Consider the following 22,706-nt stretch of genomic DNA (forward strand, 5'->3'; position numbering starts at 1 on the left):
TATATGGTCTCCTCATGCTTCCGCCACCTCCAGGCTGTGTCATTCAGCCACTATATGTTCTCCTCATGTTGCTGCCACCTCCAGCCTGTGTCATTCAGCCACTATATGTTCTCCTCATGTTGCTGCCACCTCCAGCCTGTGTCATTCAGCCACAATATGTTCTCCTCATGCTTCCACCACCTCCACACTGTGTCATTCAGCCACTATATGGTCTCTTCATGTTGCTGCCACCTCCAGCCTGTGTCATTCAGCCACAATATGTTCTCCTCATGCTGCCGCCACATCCACTCTGTGTCATTCAGCCACTCTATGGTCTCCTCATGCTGCTGCCACCTCCATGCTGTGTCTTTCAGGCTCTATATGGTCTCCTCATTCTGCCACAACTCAAGGCTGTGTCATTCAGCCACTATATGGTCTCCTCATGCCTCCGCCACCTCCAGGCTGTGTCATTCAGCCACTATAGGTTCTCCTCATGTTGCCACCACCTCCACACTGTGTCATTCAGCCACTATATGGTCTCTTCATGTTGCTGCCACCTCCAGCCTGTGTCATTCAGCCACAATATGTTCTCCTCATGCTGCCGCCACATCCACTCTGTGTCATTCAGCCACTCTATGGTCTCCTCATGCTGCTGCCACCTCCACGCTGTGTCTTTCAGGCACTATATGGTCTCCTCATTCTGCCACAACGCAAGGCTGTGTCATTCAGCCACTATATGGTCTCCTCATGCTTCCGCCACCTCCAGGCTGTGTCATTCAGCCACTATAGGTTCTCCTCATGTTGCCACCACCTCCACACTGTGTCATTCAGCCACTATATGGTCTCTTCATGTTGCTGCCACCTCCAGCCTGTGTTATTCAGCCACAATATGTTCTCCTCATGCTGCCGCCACATCCACTCTGTGTCATTCAGCCACTCTATGGTCTCCTCATGCTGCTGCCACCTCCACGCTGTGTCTTTCAGGCACTATATGGTCTCCTCATTCTGCCACAACGCAAGGCTGTGTCATTCAGCCACTATATGGTCTCCTCATGCTTCCGCCACCTCCAGGCTGTGTCATTCAGCCACTATAGGTTCTCCTCATGTTGCCACCACCTCCACACTGTGTCATTCAGCCACTATATGGTCTCTTCATGTTGCTGCCACCTCCAGCCTGTGTCATTCAGCCACAATATGTTCTCCTCATGCTGCCGCCACATCCACTCTGTGTCATTCAGCCACTCTATGGTCTCCTCATGCTGCTGCCACCTCCACGCTGTGTCTTTCAGGCACTATATGGTGTCCTCATGCTTCCGCCACTTCCAGGCTGTGTCATTCAGCCACTATATGTTCTTTTCATGCTGCCACCAACTCAAGTCTGTGTCATTAAAGGGGTATTCCAGGAATTTTATTTATTTGACTATGCTACAGGGGCTGTATAGTTAGTGTAGTTCATAATATAGTGTCTGTACCTGTGTGTGGCGGTTTTCTCACAATTCTTATGTGATTTTCCCTTTCCAGGCTGTGTCATTCAGCCACTATATGTTATCCTCATGCTGCCGCCAACTCCACGCTGTGTCATTTAGGCACTATATGGTCCGCTCATGGTGCCGCCACCACCACGCTGAGTCCTTCAGCCACTATGTGGTCTCCTCATGCTTACGCCACCTCCAGGCTGTGTCAGTCAGCCACTATATGTTGTCATGCTGCTGCAAACTCCAGGCTGCGTTATTCAGCCACTATATTCTGCCACCAACTCCAGGCTGTGTCATTCAGCCACTATTTGTTCTCCTCATGCTGTCCCGCCTCCACTCTGTGTCATTCAGCCACTATATGGTCTCCTCATGCTGCCTCCACCTCCGGGCTGTGTCATTCAGCCACTATATGTTATCCTCATGCTGCCGCCACCTCCAGGCTGTGTCATTCAGCCACTATATGTTCTCAAGCTGCTGCAAACTCCAGGCTGTGTCATTCAGCCATTATATGCTGCAGCCAAATACAGGCTGTGTCATTCAGCCACTATGTGGTCTCCTCATGCTGCCGCCAACTCTAAACTGTGTCATTAAGCCACTACAAGTTCTCCTCATGCTGCCTCCAACTCCAGGCTGTGTCATTCAGCAACTATATGGTCTCCTCATTCTGCCACAACTCAAGGCTGTGTCATTCAGCCACTATATGGTCTCCTCATGCTTCCGACACCTCCAGGCTGTGTCATTCAGCCACTATATGTTCTCCTCATGTTGCCACCACCTCCACACTGTGTCATTCAGCCACTATATGGTCTCTTCATGTTGCTGCCACATCCAGCCTGTGTCATTCAGCCACAATATGTTCTCCTCATGCTGCTGCCACATCCACGCTGTGTCTTTCAGGCACTATATGGTGTCCTCATGCTTCCGCCACCTCCAGGCTGTGTCATTCAGCCACTATATGTTCTTTTCATGCTGCCGCCAACTCAAGTCTGTGTCATTAAAGGGGTATTCCAGGAATTTTATTTATTTGAATATGCTACAGGGGCTGTATAGTTAGTGTAGTTCATAATATAGTGTCTGTACCTGTGCGTGGCGGTTTTCTAACAATTCTTATGTGATTTTCCCTTTCCAGGCTGTGTCATTCAGCCACTATATGTAATCCTCATGCTGCCGCCACCTCCAGGCTGTGTCATTCAGCCACTATATGTTCTCAAGCTGCTGCAAACTCCAGGCTGTGTCATTCAGCCATTATATGCTGCCGCCAAATACAGGCTGTGTCATTCAGCCACTATGGTCTGCTCATGCTGCCGCCAACTCTAAACTGTGTCATTCAGCCACTACAAGTTCTCCTCATGCTGCCTCCAACTCCTCGCTGTGTCATTCAGCTACTATATGGTCTCCTCATGCTGTCGCCATCTCCATGCTATGTCATTCAGCCACTATATGGTCTCCTCATGCTGCTGTCACCTCCAAGCTGGGTCAATCTGCTGCCATTTGGTCTCCAGTGGGACAGGTGGCAGCTGGCCTCGTGGCAGACCGCCAGCTCGATTTTAAGATATAACTAGGAGCATTTCCATAGTTTACACTGCAGCAATTATACATTATTGGAGCTGGCATTACCACGGCTGCTGGCACCATACTTGCCTTCCAATGGGTCCTCAAAAAAGGATTTAATATTTGCTCATTCCAATAACCAGGCTCTGTCATTGTGTCCCGCTGTACGGCAGTGATTCTAATAGCAACGCCTGTGATCTGCATGTCATACTGAATGACAGTATCACTAACACAGCACACTCCCTATGCGAGTTACGACAAGAAAAAGTGTTCTACACCCCTATTGAGGCTCTCTGCAGCCCGGAAATAGCCATTTTGAATAGTAATTCACCGGGAATAAATTTGCATCTAACCAAATTTTTTGGGTAAATTCGGCGAATAGGCTGAATCAAATTTTTCAAAAATTCACTCATCTCTAATCTTCAGCAATTAATCCAGGTCCTGTTAGGGATTTAAAGATGGTCAGGTTTGTGTATTGAGGCTTTGTGGTGAGAGCTTCATTGTTGCCCCAACTGCTGGTGTAATGGTTTAGAAAACCTTATATGACAGGCAGTCAACCCTAGTGATGTGAAGAAGATTAACAGCTCCGAGATACATGCAGGACATTCAGAATCCACATGTGTTGTCATCTCATGGCAGGGCTTCCAACTGGCATTTCTCATCAAATAATGTTCATCTCTACCCAACAAGTGTTTCCGAGGAATTTCTCTGCAGATTGAAACACTTCCTTGGCCTTCCTGGTCATCACCATATTTATCACCAATCTAGCAATTGTGGGACCAGCTGGGACATAAGCTTTGGAAATCTACTAGTGTGCAAGATGCCCAGCTGCAACATCTGTGGGCAAATGTGCCGCATAATGCCATATGAGGCCTGTATGTCTCCAAGTCCAAACATATCTAAATTTTAATAAGGCTAGAGGTGGCCCAATAGGGTACTAGAAACTCCTTTCAACTGTACAGTTTTCCCCAATAAACCTATAATAAAGTATCATTTTAATATTGTTATCACTTATTATATATTATCATTCGATTCTCATATATAAAGTGTGATTTAATTTCAACACCATTTTGGTATGCAAAGGGTTAAATGGGCTAATTCTAAAACAGCATAAATATATGACATTGTAGAATAAGGAAGGACCCTTAGCTTCTGCTGTAAAATTATAAAATTCTCCTGTTTTCCTGCAACCACCATTAGTGTTGGCATAGAAGCCTTCTGCCTACTGTTTATTTATTTAATTCAATAATAAAAATGTTGAACAGTATATAGTCAAAGCTGACAGAACATCATAATTTAAGCATATGTCTATGCAGGTGATCTGAATCTTTGAATAAAAATGAATTTCTCATATTTATGTATATTAGCACAGAATGGTGGACCTAAATGATGGACCTACCATATCACTTATTGATGTCTGTAAACCTGCAACATTTTTGTTGGTGTCCCAAGTAGAGAACTGACTAACAAACAAATCAAAGTAAACAAACAGAACATATTAACTTTACTCGGATGTATTATGATTTGGATTGCTGGTAATGCAACAATAACCTTTATTGCCAGGGGTCCCAAACCACTCACAGACCACCATCGGCTATCCCTAAAATTAACTAAAACATAAAACTTCATTAAACAAGTGTGTATCCACTTCATTCTCAAGACTGGTCAAAATCTTAAGCAGGACATCTCTCCCACTCTGTTCAAACTCTGAAATCATATTGTAGCAATATGCCATCACTTTATAAGATGTTATTACCCTTTTAGTGAAAAACATGTGAATAAACCTAAATATACTGAATTACCTCCATTATTTTAGTAAAAACACCTGGACCTACTTACCTAGCATTCCTTTGTTTGAGCGTGATAAACACATGTCTTTTTCAGCACTGGGGAGCACAAATCCTACAACAAAGAGTTCTACGCCATCAGCCATCAAGGCAAGCCCTAAAACAAAGAAAAGGGTCCACTGGAAACGTCCATGGCCACATTCTTGAATGATGTTCTCATATTGGTAAGCTAACTGTTCCTCATCCTCCTTCCTCTCTGCCATGATATCAGCATGGTCTCTAAATTCATCTCTCATGGATGTGTCCTTCTGTTGAGCCCTAACATCATCAGGGTGTGGAATACCCTGATATTCTCCTTCATATATCTCATCCTCTTCATCATGCCCCTCTGTAGCGTCGCTCTGGGCATCTTCCTCCTGATTGACAGGATCTCCGCTATTATAATAACCCTCATTTGATGAATAACCACCATACGTATTATTTTGGTAATAATCCATCGCTTGGTTACTTGTTTGTCTCTTCACTTCTCGTACTATATCCCGTGCTCCTTGGTGAAAATTAGAGTTATGTCTGTAGCCATCTTCCATTTTGGGTTAGATTTAAAATATATGTGCCAGTGTTTACAATAGAACAGATAAATCCAGAGACAGCTCAATTTTTGCTAAGAATATTGACAAATCAACAATTGTGGCTTGTAGCTTCACCATCAATGGCCAAGAGAATTTTCTGAATCATTTTGTTTTGTATGATGCATTCTGTAAATACACAGAAAGAATACAGTTAGGTCAACGAATATATAAAACACAAATAATGGCACATAAAAAAAGAATAATACAATTTTCAAAAAAGGAATTCATTACTCATCATAGATGTTATTTTTACTATGCATAAAATTTTAGATCTGAGTGAAAAAAATTATTATAGCCTGATTTTAGATTCCAATTACAAGAGAAAATGATCAGAGAGATAGCAGATTCCATTCCCTGCTGCTGACTTGTAGTTGATTTTAGCAAAACATTGAAAACATTTTAAAGGGGATATCCAGGGTGATAAAACGAAACTATTTCAAAAACCAGGCCACATCTGTTAGTGTGTGGTCTTGAAACCAAGTATGAATCCGAGTTGCAATACTACACACAACCTGAGGACAAGTGTGACGCTGCTTTTGGAAAAAGGTATATATATATATATATATATATATATATATATATATATATATTTAGCAGTCTTTATTACACCTGCCGAAGGCAGGTACAGGTATTTAAGAAATATGTAAGACACATATGGCCTTCCTATATATTTCTTTACTTTAAATCCACCAAAATCCGTGTTCGAATGAGCCCAGAGATTTCTATCCTGTATAATAAAAAAGTAAAAACATTTACAAATAAAATTGTGTTTTCATGTGAAACATATTTTTAAATAATTCTTGGTTATGTTTGTATCTAATTTTCCTTAAAAAAAAATTTTATTAGAAAATTATCCAGAAATCTTCCAGTTTAGTTTCTGGCCATTAAATGGGTATTCCACTGGTGCCAGAAAGTTAAACAGATTTGTATATTACATCTATTTAAAAATCATAATCCTTCCAGTACTTATCAGCTGCTGTATGCTCCAGAGGAAGTTCTTTTCTTTTTGAATTTTCTGACTGACCACAGTGCTCTCTGCTGACACCTCTGTACATTTTTGGAACTGTCCAGAGTAGGAGCAAATCCCCATAACAAATCTAGCCTTCTCTGCACAGTTCCTGACATGGACAAAGGTGTCAGCAGAAAGCACTGTGTTCAGACAGAAAAGAAATTCAAAAAGAAAAGAACATCCTCTGGAGCAAACAGCAGCTGATAAATACTGGAAGGATTAAGATTTTATAAATTGAAGTCATTTACAAATCTCTTTAATTTTCTGGCATTGGTTGATCAAAAAAAAAATGTTTTCCAGTGGAGTACCCCTTTAAGCCTAATAATAAGCTGATACTTCCTCATCACTATTAACACAGACATAGAAAGGAAAAACAGTATACATAGATAAGATGGGATCACATTATTTACACTAGCTGGTATTTAGATCTCACCTCCCCTGCTCAATGATCTCCATACAGGTCATATAGCATGCCTGGTAACCTCTCCCATAGAAGTCAATATGGCCACCCCCTTTCCATAATAATGTTCAGAAAATGAAATAGAAAAATTACAATAAAAAAATAGAAATAGACTGGAAAACATAAATGTCCCATTTCTGGATCTGACTCTAATCAGTAAAATACAACTAGATTACACATTCTCTCAAAATACACATGCTCCTTTCGTATCATGCTTGAGGCAAACAGTAGCGTTATATGTTTTTGCTTTTTGCAAACAGCTATACAATAGTTAAAATCCTTCTGAAGTTGATTTTTATTGCTTAAAAAAATGTTTTTACTGTTGATTACTGCCAAGAAATGTTATCTAGGTATGCTAGCTGTATACTAGGGTGATTCAGTGCAGTGTAGGCTCAACAGACCAGACAGAGCATATTGGTTGATTATGTTTCCACTACTTGTGATTATATTTTTAAAGGTTAGTTTGACAAGTGAGAAAATTGCATAAGAAAAAGGTACTGCAGTATATACTAAAGGCTCTATTCACATCACGTTTATGCTCTCTGCTGCATGTATATGTCAGAATACCATGAAGAAGATAGACTTCTATGCTTTTCTATCTTAAAATTAAAATGTATTCTGGCATAAAACAGACCAAACATAGTCACAAGTAGTTTACATTTGGGGAGACATTTATTGTTGTTGCTTTGGTAAGCAAGTTCTTTTTTTTTTTTTTTTTGCTTTAGTTTTGCTTATGTATGGCACATTTATTATACTATCACAGGGGGGTTGATAAATTTGGCTTACATAAGCAAAAACCAATAAATGACTTCAGAACACCAATTTGCAGCTTTGAAAAAAAATGGTATATATATATAAATATATATATATATATATATATATATATATATATATATGTGTGTATGTGTGTGTGTGTGTGTGCGTGTGTGTTTATTAAAAAAAGTTACCACTTTTTTTTCTCCTAAATGTATTAATTCATTTTATTTTTATTTTGTTACTTCTCATTTCATATTTTTTTCATTTTTTTAAATGTTAATAAAATGGTTAACGAGGGCTTTTGGGGGAGTGTTTTTTTTTTTTTATAAAAAATGTTTTAAAGGTGTTGTGTTTTTTTAATTTTTTAATTTACTTTACAGGCTTAGTAGTGGAAGCTGTCTTATAGAGGGAGTCCATTACTAAGCCGGCTTAGTGTTAGCCACAAAAACAGCTAGCGCTAACCCCCAATTATTACCCCGGTACCCACTGCCACAGGGTGCCGGGAAGAGCCGGTACCAACAGGCCCGGTGTGTCAAAAATGGTGCTCCAGGGCCTAGGCGGTAACAGGCTGGCATTATTTAGGCTGGGGAGGGCCAGTAACAATGGTCCTCGCCCACCCTGGTAACGTCAGGCTGTTGCTGCTTGATTGGTATTTGGCTTAGAATAAAAATAGGGGGAACCTTATCCTTTTTTTTTTTTGCATAAATAATTTAATATTTAAAAAAAAAACATATAGGATTCCCCCTATTTTTATTTTCAGCCAAATACCAACAAGCAGCAACAGCCTGACGTTACCTCGCAAATAAGCGGAGTTGCGCCAAAGTTGCACCAAAGTTGTGCCAAATATACGGAAAAATAAGCTCTACAAACTTTGATAAATCTGGGCCTTAGTCTATTGAAATCAGTGGCTGTGGTACATGTCTGAATACATTTTCAATGATTTTCCAAGAAATGTATTTGTTTCGTAACTGAAACATATTTTATATTTTTATATACCGTACTTTTCTGCTATTCTTTCCTTGGTAAACATTTTCTCAGATAATTAGACAAATACTATTTCTGTTTGCAAAAATAATAAATGCTCTGGTTTTTTTTTTCTAAATCAATTTCACTCAACATAAACTTGTGAATAGAGATGAGTGTGAGCGAACCAAACTTGTAGAACCCGGACCCAGTCTAAACTTTACATGAAACTTTGTTCAGCAAGAACAAAAATCTTAGGTGCTTTGTTTTGGCCAAACCTGTTTAAATAAAGTAAGATGGGGATGCTTTATGCAATATATTCCCTAGGCTGGGTATACTGTGCCTGACATTGAAAATCACAGCACTACACAACAAGCCATGTCTGCTATTCATAGCATTGCATTCTGCCAATTGGTGACTGCTACAGGGTTTCCCTGGCAGAAACAAAAAGTTTCTGGATGAGTGCTAGAAACATTCTGCTTCTGCAAGCAGAAGATGCTGAAGAGAAATATGGTTTTTATTTTATTTTTTATTTTTTTCTTATCTTTCTTTTACAGGAAGGCAACTAATGCAACTTTAGTTGAAGAGCAGAAGAAAGATTTTTTTTTCTTAAAAGGGTTAATAAGCCTCTAGGTCAATAGTTTTCAATATTTTTTTTTACACCATGTATGTGTGTTTTTTCCATACTTATTTTTAGCTTAGTTATAGTAGTTGTCTGATAGACAGCATCCATTACTAAGCTGGGGCTTAGCATTAGCCCCCTCCATTATTAACCAAGTACTTACCAGCACCAGGGGTACTGCAAAGAGCAAGGCACTGTCAGACTTATGGCTTTAGAAAATGACTTCTGGGAGATAGGAGGAAAGTATTATAAGGCCTTAAATGGACTAAATAAATGCCCTTTGCCATTGTTAATGTCAGGCTGCTGCAGTTTGATTTTGTTCCTAGCTGCTTATGAAAAATAGGGTGGACTCCATGTTTATTAATGGAAAAAATGCATGCACCGCCGCCCCCCTCATATTTTCCTAAACAACCAAGTACAAAACCAACCAGTAAAAATATAATAATTTTTCAATGATATTACAAGTAATTGAAAAAGTGATTTTGGAGTAACAAGTCTCAGAACCACTATACCTGGCAAGTTTATTTTTAATTCTGCAAGGACTGGACAACCACAGGCACCTGCATTGCTATGCTGACTGTGCATAGATGCATAGATTACTTTAGCATAGAATCGTAATTGAATCCTGTAATCATAAATTATGTATTCAGTGGAAGCAGTCATCAATCTATTTGCTATACCAGGGATGCAACTATTGGAGGAGCTAAGATAGATGTTGCATACAGGTCCTTGTGCATAAGGGGGCTCCCCTCTGCCACATAACAGTCTGTTGACAAGTGAGTTTTGTTATAGAAATTTATGTAGTCATCTGATATGGGTTTACAGAAATCCATGTACATGTTGCATAAACAATTCCATTTAGATCTCAAGAACAGATTTTCAGTCACCAAATTTTTTTCAGAAAAAAATATTATTATAAAACATAGTTAGGGGTTACTCTTTTAGATTCTTTATTGGGCCCAGGAGCTTACAGCTTTGCTCTTTTTTATGATACAAATTCAGTATAAATGCTAAAAAGATTGGTCCTGGTCATTCTGGACAGTTAGAAGGATCTCTAGTTAAAGGTGTCTACTTTTGGTGGCCACATAATTGAGCTGAAAAAACAACAAACTGCAGATTAAACTCAATCAAATATATGAATTTAGTCTGTAATACATAGGATTAGCCAGGGCTCATTAAAGCTTTGTTTATACAATTATTTGTCTCTTTGTTATTCTGTAATTTTTACAGAGAAATCATCAATGTTTACATTAAAGGGGTATTCCAGGCAAAACCTTTTTTTATATATATCAACTGGCTCCGGAAAGTTAAACAGATTTGTAAATTACTTCTATTAAAAAATCTTAATCCTTCCAATAGTTATAAGCTTCTGAAGTTTTCTGTCTAACTGCTCAATGATGATGTCACGTCCCGGGAGCTGTGCATGATGGGAGAATATCCCCATAGGAACTGCACAGCTCCCGGGACGTGAGTCATCAGAGAGCAGTTAGACAGAAAACAACAACTCAACTTCAGAAGCTAATAACTATTGGAAGGATTAAGATTTTTTAATAGAAGTAATTTACAAATCTGTTTAACTTTCCGGAGCCAGTTGATATACAAAAAAAAAAAAAAAAAAAAAGTTTTGGCCTGGAATACCCCTTTAACCCCTTAAGGACTCAGCCCATTTTGGCCTTAAGGACTCAGACAATTTAATTTTTACGTTTTCATTTTTTCCTCCTCGCCTTCTAAAAATCATAACTCTTTTATATTTTCATCCACAGACTAGTATGAGGGCTTGTTTTTTGCGTGACCAGTTGTCCTTTGTAATGACATCACTCATTATATCATAAAATGTATGGCGCAACCAAAAAACACTATTTTTGTGGGGAAATTAAAACGAAAAACGCAATTTTGCTAATTTTGGAAGGTTTTGTTTTCACGCCGTACAATTTATGGTAAAAATGACATGTGTTCTTTATTCTGAGGGTCAATACGATTAAAATGATACCCATTATTATATACTTTTATATTATTGTTGCGCTTAAAAAAAATCACAAACTTTTTAACCAAATTAGTATGTTTATAATCCCTTTATTTTGATGACCTCTAACTTTTTTATTTTTCCGTATAAGTGGCGGTATGGGGGCTCATTTTTTGCGCCATGATCTGTAATTTTTTTTGATACCACATTTGCATATAAAAAACTTTTAATACACTTTTTATAATTTTTTTTTAATAAAATGTATTAAAAAAGTAGGAATTTTGGACTTTTTTTATTTTTTTTCGTTCACGCCGTTCACCGTACGGGATCATTAACATTTTATTTTAATAGTTCGGACATTTACGCACGCGGCGATACCAAATATGTCTATAAAAAATGTTTTTTACGCTTTTTGGGGGTAAAATAGGAAAAAACGGACGTTTTACTTTTTTATTGGGGGAGGGGATTTTTCACTTTTTTTTTACTTTTACTTTTACATTTTTTTACATTTTTTTTTACACTTGAATAGTCCCCATAGGGGACTATTCATAGCAATACCATGATTGCTAATACTGATCTGTTCTATGTATAGGACATAGAACAGATCAGTATTATCGGTCATCTCCTGCTCTGGTCTGCTCGATCACAGACCAGAGCAGGAGACGCCGGGAGCCGCACGGAGGAAGGAGAGGGGACCTCCGTGCGGCGTTATGAATGATCGGATCCCCGCAGCAGCGCTGAGGGCGATCCGATCGTTCATTTAAATCGCAAACTCTCGCAGATGCCGGGATCTGTATTGATCCCGGCACCTGAGGGGTTAATGGCGGACGCCCGCGAGATCGCGGGCGTCGGCCATTGCCGGCGGGTCCCTGGCTGCGATCAGCAGCCGGGATCAGCCGCGCATGACACGGGCATCGCTCCGATGCCCGCGGTTATGCATAGGACGTAAATGTACGTCCTGGTGCGTTAAGTACCACCTCACCAGGACGTACATTTACGTCCTGCGTCCTTAAGGGGTTAATGGCTTCAGTTGATTTCAATTGGCCTTAAATTCCCACTGTTTTTGGTGGGCAGAAAAGCATAGTTTTACAAATAAAATAATAATTTCATTGACATGTCGAAGAGACAAGTCAAAAGTTTTGAAAGGTCTGGGTCTGAGTGTTCAGACGTCCACCTAAGTCTGCGTACAGTGCGTTCTGTCACAGCTCTGTCACCTGATTAAGATACACTACAACGTAAGTCTGTGGACTGTGTCTTGATAAAGGGACACAGAGCAGGGGGAGGAACACACTTACTTCTCCCTGATAATTCTCTTGATCAGGTCTGAACAGTCAGACTCCTGCCGATCAAAAATTTTGACATATCTCTAGGAAATGTCAAAAGTTTTTTAAGTGGCAGGTATGCTTTAAGGAAACTATTCAATTATTCTAACATTTAGAAGATAATTTTTAGAGAGGATCTGAATTTGTTTTTGAAGGTTAAAAATGCAGCATCCATTTTCAATTCCAACTTTTTTTTTCTACTTAGAAGATCATAGCAACCACGAGCTGGTATAGACCTAAAGTGTCACCTAGTCTGTTTGGCTTTGGGCCACTCCTTAGGTTGTTGTCTAAATGGCCTCTTGGTTTTTACCCATTAACCCTTGTACAAGCTTCTAGACATGGTTGCAGGTCATTACCACAAGGAATAGTCCCAGTGTAGATGGCAGCAAGCCTTGAGGCCATTGAGACAGTGGTACGAGACATGGTTATGCAGGAGAGTAGTCTCATAGTCACAAATAGGCGAGGTCAGACACTCGAGATACAACATAACACAAGGCAATCTGTGGTCATACTCAATGACAGAACACATGCATAGAATCACCTTTGCTGGAACACTAAGAACCATATTGCTCAGACATCTAGAAGACAGTAAATCAGCTTGAGATGGGCAGTGCAAGATGGTGACTGGCCTTGGACAGGATTAGGTGCATGTACTGTTCTTTTAATAGTCAGAAAGGAAGAGCATGTGCACCCTACAAGCAGAGCCAGAAACAGCATGCAAGAAAAAAACACATGAACAGGGAGGAGAGCAGGACAAAAAAATGGGTGTGCCCTAGCGGCATGTCGTGGCCGCATTCTCCGGAGCTCTCTCCCCCATGTTCCATCATTTCCCTCCCTCCGATGCCAGTCTCCTAAGACAAAGAATCCCAGGATGCCTTTCGCCCAGGACCGCCAGAGAAATGGACCCCGTGCACTCACCATGGGGTTCCTGGTGAAGCTTGCTGTTCTGCTAACAGACATGGGCGGGTTTACCAGCTTGGACTGGGTGTCCGTAACGGTCGACGGCGGCGGCGGGCGCCTCCCTTTGACGGGATGGTGGTGGGGATCAGTGATGCTGCTGAAGGACCTGAGGCTCGGATGCCGCCACTCCTCTTCCACCCGCTCATAGTGAGCACAGGTTGTGTGCAGCATGCCAACAGCACCCTGCCTCCTGCGTGCCTCTCCGGACAAAACATGCTTTGGATCGGAGCTTGAAGCCTATGGTATGCTCAGATAAGGTATGGACAATGAAATCCTTCTTAAGCTAAGTTGAAAGGATGTTTCCACACTCGGTTTTAGAAGTATTACTTAATATAACGCATCTATGGGACTTCTTCAATGAAACAAACAGTATACCTGGATTTCATGGACTGCCGAGCCAGGACAGGCTGTTGTTTGAGCTGAGCCCTCAGTTAAAAGTCACATTGTTAAATAGATTTGTTTTCAAGCAGTCTACACAATGTCAGAAATTGCAAGGTTTACAATGCGGTGAGACTGCTCAGATGCAGCTTCTGATTATTCTCATAAGAAAATGTCTGTGGTTACACTTTGGAGTGTCAGGGGTTATTCCAATGACATTTTCTTAGTATGTTATGAGGCCTTTTATTTAAAAAGAAAAGAAGGGGGGGGGGGACAAAAAACAAGGAGGATAGCAGACCACAGTACTTATACTGGTGTAACCCAACAGCTATATGTCTAACAGAAAGAGGGGCATGCCAGGGGCGGACCACCAGCATTACAACATGTACACGTTTACATGTTTAACTAACTTCACTTAAGTCTACTTATAACATTAGTATCTTTTTAAAACAAAGGTATCCTGTGCCTGTAAATTGTTTCAATTGCCCACCGTCTGACTACATTTATGGCTATTACTCTACTTTGAACTGCTTCATGGCTATCCTGTTAACACTAATAGTAATACATTAATACATTATTTGTGAAATAATTAAAATAACGGGATAAACCCAAATATCATATGGTCAGCTCCACTCTCAGCTTTTGATTTCTTTTCTTTGACCTCATAGGCCCCATTGTGCTTTGGCCCTATTAGACTCCTGAATAACTTTAAGCCCTGTACTGTTAGGTGAACAGGCTGCAAGACTGGTTGAATACTTCAGTTTCATAGAAATTAATGTAATGTGCATATAAAATAATAGTTACATTATCAGGCAGCAGAAAGCATTTTCCCAAGTATATGGTGTCCATGCAAAAATCAAACATAAAAATATATTTCTAATACTTCCCCTTAACCACTTTTTCTGTGTTTTTTTTTGTTTTTTGCCATTGCAATTGCTATGAATTATATAACACAATCTAAATTATGTGCTTGGACGTTCTTTAAAGCTATTATTTGTGAGCTTCCTGGAAGCGTAGAACATTTTTGAAGCATAAGGCGTCTGTATTATAAAGAGACTCAGCATGAACGTTTAAATATTTAAAACGCAATTCTTAAAATGGAAAGAAATTATAACTAGAATAGTACAGCAATAGCATCTCCACTTGAACAATAGAATCATCTTCCATTCATTCTTATGTAATCGCTAAAAAAAAATGTGCCCCACTTCTGCTCATGATGAAGAGAAGTGGATGAATACTTTCTCAGAAACCCAAACTATTCAGCAACGTGCAGGCGTCGCTCTTCCTGTATCAAATAAAACATATACAGAACTTCATATATCTATGTCGCTACAAATGATTAATGGTTAGAAAACCCTTGGACCTTTTGGAACCTTAATTGTGGGCCCCAATGTAGCCAGATAACAGTACAAAACCTCAGTACACAGAATTTATGCTAATATTCTAAGTAATTTATAATAATCATATCCTCATTCTTGATCCTGCACTATGGCTGAGGCAGGACCTCTTTTTGCAGAAAAAGGTGACATTTTATGTCACGTTTGATAAAATCACCCTCAGGAAGGGGGTCTACGGTATCTGAGATGTGTATTACACATTCTACAAAAACTGGATCAATGGCTAAATTATGTTCACTGCAGCTGTTGCCTAACCTCTTGGAAATATAGGAAAAGATCACCATGTCTTTTTATTAATGTAATTTTTTTTAAAGATGGAAAAATCTCCAAAAGGCATCAAATTACAGATTAGACATTCTTATAATATGTCAAAAAAAGTTAGATTTTATTTCCATCATTTACACTTTCAAAATAACAGAAAACAAAAAAATGGTGTCTGCAAAAGTTTGGACACCCTGCAGAGTTAATATCTTGTATTGCCCCCTTCGGCAAGTATCACAGATTGTAAACGCTTTTTGTAGCCAGCCAAGAGTCTTTCAATTCTTGTTTGAGGTATATTTGCCCATTTTTCCTTACAAAAGTCTTCCAGTTCTTTGAGTTATTTGCCTGTCTGTCACGCACTGCTCTTTTAAGGTCTATCCATAGATTTTCAATTATGTTGAGGTCAGGAGATTGTGAAGGCCATGGCAAAACCTTCAGTTTACGCCTCTTGATGTAATCCCCCGTGGATTTTGAGGTGTGTTTAGGATCATTATCCATTTGTAGAAGCCATCCTCTCTTTAACTTCAGCTTTTTCACAGATGGTATCAAGTTAGCATCCACAATTTGCTGAAATTTTTGTGGTGAGGACGTAGAAGAGGTTTTCTTCTGATGACTCTTCCATGAAGACCATATTTGTACAAGTATCTCTTTATAGTTGAATAGTGTACCACAACTCCAGTGTCTGCCAGATCATTCTGGGGGGATTGTGCAGTCAAACATGGGTTTTGAATAGCTTTTCTCACAATCCTGCGAGCTGTTCTGTCTGATATTTTTCTTGGTCTTGCAGATCTTGCTTTAACTTCCACTGTTCCTGATGACTGCCATTTCTTAATTACATTCTGAACAGAGGATATTGACATCTGAAAACATTTTGTTATCTTCTTATAGCCTTCTCCAGCTTTGTGAGCGTCAACTATTTTCAGTTTCAGATTTCTAGACAACTGCTTAGAAGAACCCATGGTGCTGATTGTTGGGGCAAGGTCAGATGGGTATGGGCATTTGGGATTGACATCACCTGGTCTTCCCAGGTGATGATTGAGAACAATCCATGACACTGGCAGGTCTCAGCTTTGCAAAGGGGACAGAGCATGCTATAAATTCTGCAGGGTGCCCAAACTTTTCCAGATGCCATTTTTTAAGTGTAAATGATGGAAATAAAATGTAACTTTTGTTGACATATTATAAGAATGTCTAATCTGTAATTTTATGCCTTTTGGAGATCTTTCCTTTGCTTCTTTATGCACGTTAATGCAAATTTTTACTTGGGGTGCCCAAACTTTTGATCCCCACTGTAACTTGGGCCCCCTATTTATGCCATAGTGCAACTATATGAGTGTCACTCAGAGCTATCAAAGATTTAAAATGTGTGGCACACAGGTAGGTGCCTCTTAATAAATCAAGTTAATTAAAAAGACTGCAGCAGTTACTAAGGACTGTTGTGTGAAAAGACAGTCTTAATAATTCTCCTCTTTGTGTTTATATTCATTGGGGCCATTGAAATCAACCCACCAATTGCATGACAATATGCAAGAAACTGTCACTGACATCCTTTAAAGGGAATCTTTTATCAGTATCACCCGCACTAGCCTGATGGTAAAGACTTGTAGTACAGGGACACTCCATGCTTCCGTTCTTTGGCACATATCCTAACAATCTAGTTTGGTCTAGGTGCAGAGTGGGGCTTCATTCTACAGCTTGGTCTAGGTACAGAGTGGAGTTCCATTCTACAGACTAATCTAGGTGCAAAGTGGAGCCCCATTCTAAAGCTTGGTCTAGGTGCACAGTGGAGCTCCATTTTACAGCTTGGTCTAGGTGCTGAGTGGAGCTCCATTCTACAGCTTGGTCTAGGTGCAGAGTGGAGCGGCATTCACGAGCTTGGTCTATGTGCAGAGTGGAGCTCCATTCTACAGCTTAGTCTAGGTAAAGAGTGGAGTTCCATTCTACAGCTTAGTCTAGGTAAAGAGTGGAGCTCCATTCTACAGCTTAGTCTAGGTGCAGAGTGGAGCTCCATTCTACAGCTTAGTCTAGGTTCAGAGTGGAGCTCCATTCTACAGCTTAGTCTAGGTACAGAGTGGAGCTCCATTCTACAGATTAGTCTAGGTACAGAGTAGAGCTCCATTCTACAGCTAGGTCTAGGTGCAGAGTGGAACTTCATTCTGCACTGGATGAGGCTCAGCACAGCGGAGGAGGCAATACTATGAAGGTGCTGAGCGGACATCATCGTGCACCCAGGGCTTGGGAACGCCCTCCCCAGTGGACCAAGCTCCCTTATTAAAATATATTAAATAATGGGAACTATGCAAGAACAGAGGTGAAGTCCCCAACACTATAAGCTGGCACCAACACGTTAGGGTGATATTGATAACAGATTCCCTTCAAAATAATGTGGGACAACCTTTTATACTGCTTTGACCTCTAAAGTCTGTAGACATGTTTATAAATCAGACTGTTTTTCCAGTAAAAACTCTGACATTGCACAAAAGACATGGTGCAAAATGATCCTTAGCTGTTTAATGTAAATTAGAATTTTTTGGATTTGTTAAACTGCAAAATGAGAGAGAAGAACCATTTAAAGTATTTTTGAAATACAAGTCTTTATCCACTTTTAGGTCAAAAGAAGTTACTCCATGAGGTTCACATCAATTATTCCTCTTCTTCCTTAATATATTCCTTACATTAATCATTTACATACACCTAGACAAGCAAGAGTATATTAAGAAGAAGCATACTGCAATTTATTTGTTCAAAGTTCTCATTATCATGATCTATGATTCCTAAGGAAAGGCATCAGCTCATAGACAGCCAAGGCTACATAAAGAACAAACTCCTGTTGGTTGCAATGATAGAATGAGGCAGCAGACTCTTACTTTATGCCCAGGTACTTATTGTGTATTGGGAATTCTCTAAGCAAATCAAAATTTGTGCATGGTTACAAGGTACATGTTCAGCATACAATGAGACTCTTCCAACCGCAGCTCCCGAGACGATAAGACTGGAGTGTAGAAAAGAGTAGAGAAGTCTTAAAATAGCCTCATTATCCCATTATTTATCAACAACATTTCAGTAGTAAAATAATACAAAAGTATTTCGAAATTACAATACAAATCCTGGAGTCCAGAGGACTGGCACAGACTACATTGTAAAAGGATACATTTCTTATTCCATACTTGTTTAGTTTACATTTTCTGGTATTTGTCAGTTTTCTTCACTTAAAAATATATGGTTTCATATTTTCATAGAACAGCATCATCCATTCATCCCTCTATTCATTCTCTATAGACTTTGTGAGCTCAGCAATTCTCTGACTGAAGACTCACAGAGAATAAATTGAGTTGTAGCCTTGCATGTGCTGTGCTCCCCATTCATTTCAGGGAACATTTCACCTGCATCCCAACAGTCAGACCCCCACCAAACAGCTTACTATCCAATATCCTCTGGATGAGATATAACTTCTTAAGATTGGACTACCTCTTTAAATTGCAAGTTGAATTTTTTAGACAATTAAAGGGGTTGTCCAGGATTTGAAAAACAGAGCTGATTTACTCCAAAAACTGCATCTCACCTGTCTTTAGGAGGCATTGCAGCTCAGTTTTATTGAAGTGAATGTATTAAGTTGTACTACCCCACACAACCTGGTGCTTTTTTTGGAAGAAATTGGGTCTGTTTTTGTATTCCGGGAAAGTCCCCTTAATAAAAGGCATTAGAACTTATTTAAACTTTAAAAACTAAAGTATATCCATAAGGTGTTTTATTACTTGCAGGTACAGCTAATGCCAATTTCATATAGAAGTCTATGGTGAGCTAAGTTGTACTCAGAAGAACCGTAGAGGGTAACGGGGTTGCTTGCTGAAGTTGTAATACAGAACTTAAAGGGGTACTCCACCCCTAGACATCTTATCCCCTATCCAAAGGATAGGGGATAAGATGTCAGATTGCCGGGGTCCCGCTGCTGGGGACCCCAGGGATCGCCGCTGCGGCACCCCGCTATCGCTCTGTGCGTAATGACGGGCGATACAGGGGACGGAGCAGCGTGACATCATGGCTCCGCCCCTCGTTACATCACGGCCCGCCCTCTTAATGCAAGTCTATGGCAGGGGACGTGACGACCGCCACGCCCCCTCCCATAGACTTGTATTGAGGGGGCGGTCCGTGATGTCACAAGGGGCGGGGCCGTGATGTAACGATGCTCCGGCCCCTGTATTGCCCGTCATTACGTGCAGAGCGAACTCGCTCTGTGCAGTAATGATAGCAGGGTGCCGCAGCGGCGATCCCGGCGGTCTCTAGCAGCGGGACCCCGGCGATCTGACATCTTATCCCCTATCCTTTGAATAGGGGATAAGATGTCTTGGGGCAGAGTACCCCTTTAAATTGTGACAGTGTCACCAGTCTTGTGTGGCCTAAGGATTCTTTTACATGGCCTTAGGAATAGTCTGCTTATTATTTTGTGCCAAAAATAAAATTGAATGTCTTAGATAAGCTAACCCCTAAAGTACTGTGTGACTTCTCAATAAGAGAAAATAATGGTCTTAAATGGAGATACTTCAGACAGTGAACAAGGTTGTTGTACAGAGGCTTCTTGTCTCTAATTACCTGAAGAACATTGCAGTGAGCTTCTTATCTATCTGATGACACAGCGCAAAGTGCTGTCAAGTGCATAGGCTACAGGTAGAGGTAAAATATTGAACATCAAGATGTGTCAAATTGGGAGACTTCTATCGATATTATTATACTTAATGTCTAGTGAAAGGCTTTTTAATGAATTAATGAATGATCAATGTGATGTTTGTGATAGTTGGGCTCATTCTTGGAGATGCTCCTAGTAAGGGTTTTATTTTAATTAGTGCAGCTTGGTGTTTTTGGAACCCGATCCCGAGTCTGGAGCCGGAATTGTCAGCTCATTACAACAGCTGTTCTTTTATCCCAATTATCATCATTAGAAAATACATTTGGTTGAGACTATTTGATGGGGGTTAATTGAAGAATACAGCCCACTCGCTGCTTTGGAACTCCAGAGAGGAGCTGGTTAAGCAGTGATGGCTGTAACACTTACTATACTGTTAGACAATGGCAACTCATTAACCCGCTTTCCTGGCCTACAATGTGATGACTGACCATGTTCATAAATACATTGTATTATTTATGATTGGTAATAAGAACTAAGAACAAGCTCATGATCTAATATCCAACAGAGCATGTATTAATAAATGAATGTCCATACATAATCTACTGCAAATACTATTAAAACACATCTTGACTCATATTAATGATGACCCTTTACTGTTCATACAGCCTGAGTGAAAAGATTTAATATTATATTCTAAATGAGAGGCCACGAGCATGCACTAACAATTGACATGAGAGTCATTTACAGGATCTTGTGTTATGGGCATATTCATCAAGAAGAAAATGGCAAAAAAATGATGGCCTTATACTAATGTAACTGTATAGAGCCATATTGAATTTATGCACAGAAAAAAAGGCGGTACAGATGCTGTGCAATCATTGTTTGCAGAAGATCCATCAGTACATCTAACAGGAGAGGATTATGGCTCAACAAACCCTATGAGGGCATATAACCACTGGCAAAAATAATACAATAACCAGAATTTTTTTTAACTTCTTAGCAAATTCACACATCACAGATATGAAACAATGCTTTAGTAATAACCTAACATTCTAGCTTCATAAAAATATCCATTCCACAAATAAAAAATATATATATTTTAATGATTGCCATATTTTTTCCAGATCAACTTCTCATATAAACAAATAAATAGGCAAATGTAAATCAGTTTAAAGGACAAAGTACTTACAGTTCTGACCAAACAATGGCTCTAACAAGAGAGTTGCCAATTGACACAAGACGAGAGTTATGAGAGAGAAACTCTGGCATAGGGTGCGGTAAAAGATAATATTGGTTTCCAGTCAGCTGTGTATTTGATGCAAGTACAATCAAAATTATAATAGGAACACATAAGAGTCGACCAAGGAAGACATCAAAGTATTAGAATAGAAAATTAAGAGAAATATGCCTTAAAACTAGAAGATGCCAACAAGACAAAGCAAAAACACATATGTGGAAAGTCAGAAGTATTTGGCTGAATAAAAAATCTGATTTACATACTAAAAGGTCAAGTTAAAACCAACACCAACAAGGTTATAGCTTGCTAAAGAAAAACATTTTGAAGTGAGGGAGATTGGGAATAAAGTGATATTCAGTGATGAATCACCAATCTGCACTGACCAAAACAATGATGCTGAATGTTTTTTTCATGACTTTCTTCTGAAACTTATAAATATGACACTAGAGATGAGCGAATCGAATCTGACGAAACCAAATTCATTAAGAATTTCAGGAAGAATTTGATTTGCAACAAATGCGAATATTGCCGTAATTCTATCGCGCGAATCACTTCATTAAACTCCATTTTGTGCGGTCCAGGCTCCAGGGAATCTAAAATGGCGGATCCACATGTGAGGACATGGGTCAAGGAATCCTGGGATAGATGATAAGAAGGGTAGCCGGGATGACCCTGAGTCACAGCCCTATATAATCAGCAGCCATATTGAGGCTAGTCACTTCATCCTTTCACTGCAGAGAGATATATAGGGACAGACAGCGCTGTGTGCTACACAGAAAAGCTTTGCCCAGCAGGTATTCACCTCCTAGTCAAGTTAGTATTCTGTTGCACAGAGGGACAGAGAGCAGTGTGTCTTTCACAGAAATGCATTATTTCTGCAAAGAGCAGTGTGTTGCACAGTGTGTTGCACAGAAGAACATCAGCGATTCAGCTCAAGCACAAATCCTGCCCTGAAGCTCTAATAGGGAAGGGAGTGAGATTGAGAGAGAAAGTACAATTTTGGGTGTAGTACACAACGACTTTTTGCTGCAGCACTGGTGTGTTCTGCTGGTGTGGTGCTCAAATACTTTTTTAAGCGTACTATAGCACATTTTTTTTGCCCTCATAAGTGCATACCTACATCTAAGTGGTGTACTATCTTGTACCTGTTAAACTCTCAAGAGCCTAGATACTGTGAAAGTCCCCGGCAAAAGTACTCACTGGCTGGTGTTTTACTCAAATACTTTTTTTAAGCGTACTGTAGCACATTCTTCTGCCCTCAAAAGTGCATACCAAATGCCGACATGTGCGTGTTGTACCATTTTGTTCCTCATAAAGTCTTTAAGGGGTTATT

At 39.9% G+C, this 22,706-nt stretch overlaps 1 protein-coding gene across 3 annotated transcripts in view; it reads right to left on the reverse strand.

Moving 5' to 3' along the window:
- Window positions 1-22,706, reverse strand: part of SV2B (synaptic vesicle glycoprotein 2B) — a 154,060-nt gene that overhangs the window by 36,914 nt on the left and 94,440 nt on the right. For all 3 annotated transcript variants that reach the window (XM_056571881.1, XM_056571880.1, XM_056571878.1), the window contains exon 2: window positions 4,845-5,547. In XM_056571881.1, coding sequence (XP_056427856.1) covers window positions 4,845-5,379 — 535 coding nt within the window. In that variant the 5' untranslated portion in view covers window positions 5,380-5,547. The remainder of the gene's footprint in view (window positions 1-4,844; window positions 5,548-22,706) is intronic.

This window comes from Hyla sarda, chromosome 4 (genome assembly GCF_029499605.1).
Source record: "Hyla sarda isolate aHylSar1 chromosome 4, aHylSar1.hap1, whole genome shotgun sequence".
In the NCBI taxonomy this organism is placed as follows: Eukaryota; Metazoa; Chordata; class Amphibia; order Anura; family Hylidae; genus Hyla; species Hyla sarda.